The 6,000-nt window shown below is 40.9% G+C and overlaps 1 protein-coding gene across 1 annotated transcript in view; it reads left to right on the top strand.

Annotated features, from left to right (window-relative positions):
- Nucleotides 1-642: 642 nt before the first annotated feature.
- The window catches only part of LOC108716306 (ankyrin repeat domain-containing protein 9-like), a 53,647-nt gene continuing 48,289 nt past the window's right edge, over nt 643-6,000 (top strand). The window contains exon 1 of the mRNA XM_041562408.1: nt 643-661. Within this exon, the coding sequence (XP_041418342.1) occupies nt 643-661 (19 nt within the window). The remainder of the gene's footprint in view (nt 662-6,000) is intronic.

The raw sequence follows: 6,000 nt of genomic DNA, 5'->3' as shown, positions 1-6,000 counted from the left end.
TTCATAGCAGTATTGTATAATGTAGAAAATGCCATCCTCAATGCACACTATTGGAATGAGTTTAAGGGAAATCTTTATGATGAGCTGAAATAATTGTATAAATCTAAATATTTCAAGTGAGTAAATGTTAACAAAATACAACTAAAATGTCAAAGTGCTGTCAGTTGTAATTTACTTGTGATAGTATCTTCCTACTCCTCCCATCCACTTGTAGCTAATTGGTATTCTGTATCATTGTATGTAAATATTATAACCTGAACAAAAGTAGAATTTAACATGGAACCATTATATGGAAATAAGTGGATCAGTAAAATCTGTTCTAATTTGTTTTAATGGTTCTCTCTCCTTATCTAGAACACATGTTCTTCATTTAGCATATTCATCATTATTCTTTTGGATCTATTCTGGTATATAAAGAAAATAGCTGTAGTGGAAAAGCAAGACTCCGCAGCTAGAAGCGAGGCCCAAATCAATGAGGAACAAAGACCAGTTCTAGGGCAAGTTAAGAGTCAGAAGTATGGAAATAAGAAGAAGGTATGAGGACAAAGAAAAGTTAATTTTTCAAATAAACCAATGACAAAGTCTAGTTTAGAGGCTCCAGCTCCTGCCGAGGTCAGTCACAACCAAACAGCTCCACCAGCAATGGCACCAAAGAACGAAGGTAAGGGGAATGTAAAGTATCATCTTTTTGTTAAATGTCTCAAATGGCTGAACAGCTGCTGCCCCACAAGATTCTAAATAATAACAGGAAGAGCAAAAAGAAAATAAATTCCATTAAAATATTCGGAATAAATATCCAATCCTTAACTCTTTTGTAATAATTTATTTTATGGGCACCACTTGGGGTAAAACTGCAGTGGGTTCATTCTGTAAACCAGATGATTGGACACAGATGATGGAGCGTAACCTTCTTTAAATGGCCTTGTTATTTTAATGATATGGTCCCCAATGGATTAAGTGACAGTTTACTCAAGGCAGGAGGGTTTTTGGGGCTCTTCGGAAAAAAGAACACATTAAAGGGGGTTTTCACCTTTGACTTAACTATTAGCATGATATAAAAGGGGTTATGTAATAAAAGACACTAAATTTGCCCAGAAGCAGTAACCCATAGCGGCCAATCTGCAGGTAGAATTTACTGGTCACCTGATTACAAGGAAACATCTTATTGGTTGCTATGGGTTACTGCTCCTGAGCAAACTTAGTGCATTTTATTACATATGGGGGAAAGAGTGATATTCCAAGACATTATGCAACTGGTTTTCATTTTTTATTATTTGTGCTTTTTCTATTTTATCGAAATAATCCAAAATGTTTTTTTAAAATATGATTTCCTTTTTCTCTGTAATAATAAAACAGTTACTTTCTACTTGATCGAAACTAAGATATAATTAATCCTTATTTGAAGCAAAACCAGCCTATTGGGTTTATTTAATGTTTAAATGATTTTCTAGTAGACTTAAAGTATGAAGATCCAAATTGCAGAAGGATCCATTATCTGGAAAACCCCAGGTCCCGAGCATTCTGGATAAAGGTTGAATACCTGTATTTAGCTTTTTATTCAGCAGCTCTCCACTTTGCAGTTTCAGCAACCTGGTTGCTGGGGTCTAAATTATCCTAGCAACCATGCATTGATTTGAATCGGAGACAGGAATATGAATAGGAGAGGCCTGAATAGAAAGATGAGTAATAAAAAGCAGCAATAACAAAAATTTGTAGCCTTACAGAGCATTTGTTTTTTTTAGATGGGGTCAGTGACCCCCGTTTGAAAGCTGGAAAGAGTCAGAAGAAGAAGGCAAATCATTTAAAAACTATAATAAATAAACAATGAAGACCAATGGAAAAGTTGCTTAGAATTGGTCATTCTATAACAAGTTCCCTTAAAGGCGAATCACCCCTTTAATGAACAGAACCTACAGAGCTTATTGCTCTGCTACTCCCACTGTCTCAAAGAAACTGATATTGCAGGATAAACCCTGTGAAACAAGTAACTAAACCTCTAGGGAGACTCCACCGTCATAACCACTTCCAGGCCTGCCAGGGGGCAGATTAAAAAAATAAAAAACTTTGGAGGGAAAATGTTACTCTGTCTGTATAGGGACTAATAGATGACTACTAGTATGTAGTATGTTTTACAGTACCCCAAACCTGAGAGGTCCCACTCTATTCCTTATAGCAGTGATTCCCAACCAGTAACTCACAAGTCACATGTTGCTTTCCAACCCCTTGAATGTTGCTCCCAGTGGCCTCAATTCAGGTGTTTAATTTTGAATTCCAGGCTTGGCGGCACCAGGTGCACTGCCAAACAGAGTCTCCTGTAGGCTGCCAGTCCATATAGGGGCTACCAAATAGCCAATCACAGCCCTTATTTAGCACTCCAGGAAGTTTTTGCATGACTGTGTTGCTCCCCAACTCTTTTTATTATTGAATGTGGTTCATGGTTAAAAAAGGTTAGGGAACCCTGCCTTATCGTATACCTTCCTGTGGTCCCTATATTGGTTCTACAAGGTTTGTATATAACCCTCTGAGGACTAAAAGTAACCTGCAGCCTTCACACACTCTCCTTTAATCTAATGTCATACCATGAGCGTATGTGTATTTTTCCTTAGTCTCTGCACAATCACTTTGCTAAAATGAATGCGAACCCCCTTTAGGCTCTATGCTTAGTACTGATATTTATTCAGAAAACATTGGGCAATAAATAATGGGTCCCTTTTCCCTTGTCTAACTGCAATCGTTTTCCTTAACAGAGCAGAAAATAAATATGCCACAGTAATTGTGGTGTCCTCTCTATTAAAAACTGGCAATACAGAGGGACATTTTATATAAATGCCAATATAATCAATGGGCATCCGCTGTGTTCATTTTACAAGGAGCAAGTGCATAAATAGTCTGATCTGTCATTCCCCGAGCATCGTCTCCAGCGCCCCTGACAAGGAGATATTGCTGCAGGCTTGAAGGCCGTCCAAGCTGGAGTTGTCCAAAGTGGTTTTTGTCGCTTTGATGTGTCGTGCGGTTGTGTCTTTGAATGATGAAGTGGAGCGGGTTCAGGCGGATAAACCTCCCTGCAATAAAGAAGGACAGAATTAGACACTGCGCTTTATTTGAGATGGATCCGAAGCATAACTCACAGCATTTTCTCCTCAACAAGGCTTCTGCTCTGCCTATAAATTATCCAATTGGATTTCTTAAATGAAAGGTACAGCATTAGTGTGTATTTGGCCTTTCCTAAAGGGGAGCTAAATATAAATAAACACAAGAGTGATGTACAGCAGCCCCTATGTCAGGGGAAATGTTCCCAAGGAGATTCGTGGAAGAAGCCCCCTCTTTTGTAGCTCAGGCCCATTCATATTCATTTGGAAGCAATGTGGGTTGTGAGCAGGTGCACTAGATACAACCCACATTAATGCACAATAGCGGCAGATGCAACTTGGAGCACCGCCACAATTATGCTGGCATCATGTGAAAAATTGCTGCATCATGGGCGATGCATTTGTGATGGGTGAATACATTTGTTAGGCCTGAATTCATGGCAAAAAATCCACTAAAAAAGTTTTGGCGAGCATCAGAATTTATTCGGACAGCCATTGACTTGAATGCATTTGGCCAAAATAGGCGCGCGTATAAAAATTGTTGCGGGGGTCGACTTTGACGTGTGGCAAAATTATTTTGACGCCTATGGACTTCTCAAATTTTTCACTGTTTCATGAATTTCGTGGTAATTTTGCGGATACTTCTGTGAATCGAAACGGGACAAATTCGCCCATCACTAGAAGAGATGCCTCATGTGTCTGGTTCACTAGGTTTTTAATAGTGATGGGCGAATTTGCGCCGTTTCGCTTCGCTGAAAAATTCGTGAATTTCCCACAAAATTCGTGAAACGGTGAAAAATTCGCGAATCTGCGCCGGAGTCTAATTTTTGACGCCGGCGTACGTATTTTTTCGACGGCAGGCAACCATTTTTTTTTTACTCCAGCAAACTTTCGCCAGCGAATTTTCGCGGGCGTTTCGCGAATTTATTCGCTGGCGGCGAATCGCGCAAATTCGCCACAAATTTGCACCTGGCGAACAAATTCACCCATCACTAGTTTTTAGCAGCGACCTCTTGTACCAGATTCACAAGTGACTGCATGTGGGGTTATAATAAAAAGTTTGCCCGGGTATTGTTATTGCATTTACTTGTCTTTCTATTCAGGGCCTCAACTAATCATTTTACAGTTTCTTATACAAATCAATGCAGGGTTTGCTAGGGTAATTTGGACCCTAGCAACCAGATTGCTGAAATTGCAAACTGGAGAGATGTTGAATAAAAAGCGAAAAATGACGTAAGAACCACAAATAATAAAAAATGAAAACCAATTGCAAATTGTCTCAGAATATCACTCTCTACTAGGGATGTAGCGAACGTCGGAAAAAAAGTTCGCGAACATATTCGCGAACTTGCGTCAAAAATGCGAACGGTTCGCGAACGTCGCGAACCCCATAGACTTCAATGGGAAGGCGAATTTTAAAAGCTAGAAAAGACATTTCTGGCCAGAAAAATGATTTTAAAGTTGTTTAAAGGGTGCAACGACCTGGACAGTGGCATGCCAGAGGGGGATCAAGGGCAAAAATGTATCTGAAAAATACATTGTTGACACAGCGCTGCGTTTTGTACTGTAAAGGGCAGAAATCACACTACGTCACTCAGGTGGTGTTTCTGGACACGGAATGTGAAAAAGCTCACACAGCTAGGTGGTACTTGGTTAAAGACTGGGCAAACAATGCCTGCAAGGTCAACGTATACAGTCGTGGATACGGAATATATTATTGCTGCTTGAAAAACGTCACTCAGGTGGTGTTTACGGACACGGAATTATTATTGTTATTATTTAGACAGAATGTGAACAAGCTCACACAGCTAGGTGGCATTACTAGCCAGCAAAGCTACCTAACCTAAAATGTCCCTCAAATCCCTGCAGAGTTCTGTCCCTACAATACAGAGCAGTATCAAGTAGATTACTAGCCAGCAAAGTTACTATCAACTGTCCCTCAAATCACTAACAGCTCTCTCCCTACACTAGCTCTTCCAAGCACACACAGGCAGAATGAAAAAACGCTGCAGGGCTTCAGTTTATATATGGAAGGGGAGTGGTCCAGGGGGTGTGGGGGTGGTCCAGGAGGGAGAGCTTCCTGATTGGCTGCCATGTATCTGCTGGTCTGGGGTGAGAGGTCAAAAAAAAGCGCCAGGTAAGGCGAACCCAAAATGGCGAACGTCGCGCGACGTTCGCGAACATTCGGCGAGCGCGAACAGTCGATGTTCGCGCGAACAAGTTCGCCGGCGAACAGTCCGCGACATCCCTACTCTCTACATCATACTAAAAGGTGAAGGTTTCATTGAAACCAGGGGCCCAAACCATGGAAACAGACCAAGAACATTATCCCTCCACCATCAAACTTCACTGTAAGCATTTTGCTTTCAGGCTGGTAGTGTCCTGCTGGCATCTGCCCAACCCAGACTTTTCCATCAGACTGCCCAATGGTGAGATGCCATTTATCAGCTAACACTCCCCTGTAAAAAAATCCCATGCTCCCTACACACAGTTATTGTGCTGACACTAAAGATATTTCATTTTGGAGTCTCCTAATACATTTGGCCATAAGGTTTATGCTTCCTCTTAACAACTGGCCTCCAAACCAGACAAACATGTCCAGAAGTAAGAATCCCTGAGGAAACATTACAGGCCAGACGTCGTTTTCTGCTCTATTATTTGCACATAGGCTGAAAATGCCTTTAATTCCCAACACGGATAAACATCATTTTAGTGTTTTGGAAAGGCAAAATCCGCCAGCTTCTTTATCTCCAGCATTATAGGCACTGGTGGGCTCAGGTTGTCCTGTCCAGGTTAAATAAAACGCCATCCGCTAATTCCCCCACGCAGAACAAAATCAACAATTTGGCTTTAAGAAAATAAAACAACGTTATGGCTGATGAAGTTCGGAGCGCTCTCTGGCTGAGTATAA

The sequence above is a fragment of the Xenopus laevis genome, chromosome 5L, assembly GCF_017654675.1.
Source record: "Xenopus laevis strain J_2021 chromosome 5L, Xenopus_laevis_v10.1, whole genome shotgun sequence".
Lineage (NCBI taxonomy): Eukaryota > Metazoa > Chordata > Amphibia > Anura > Pipidae > Xenopus > Xenopus laevis.
Note: the sequence above shows the minus strand (reverse complement) of the source record. Positions and strands in the feature narration are given on the sequence as shown.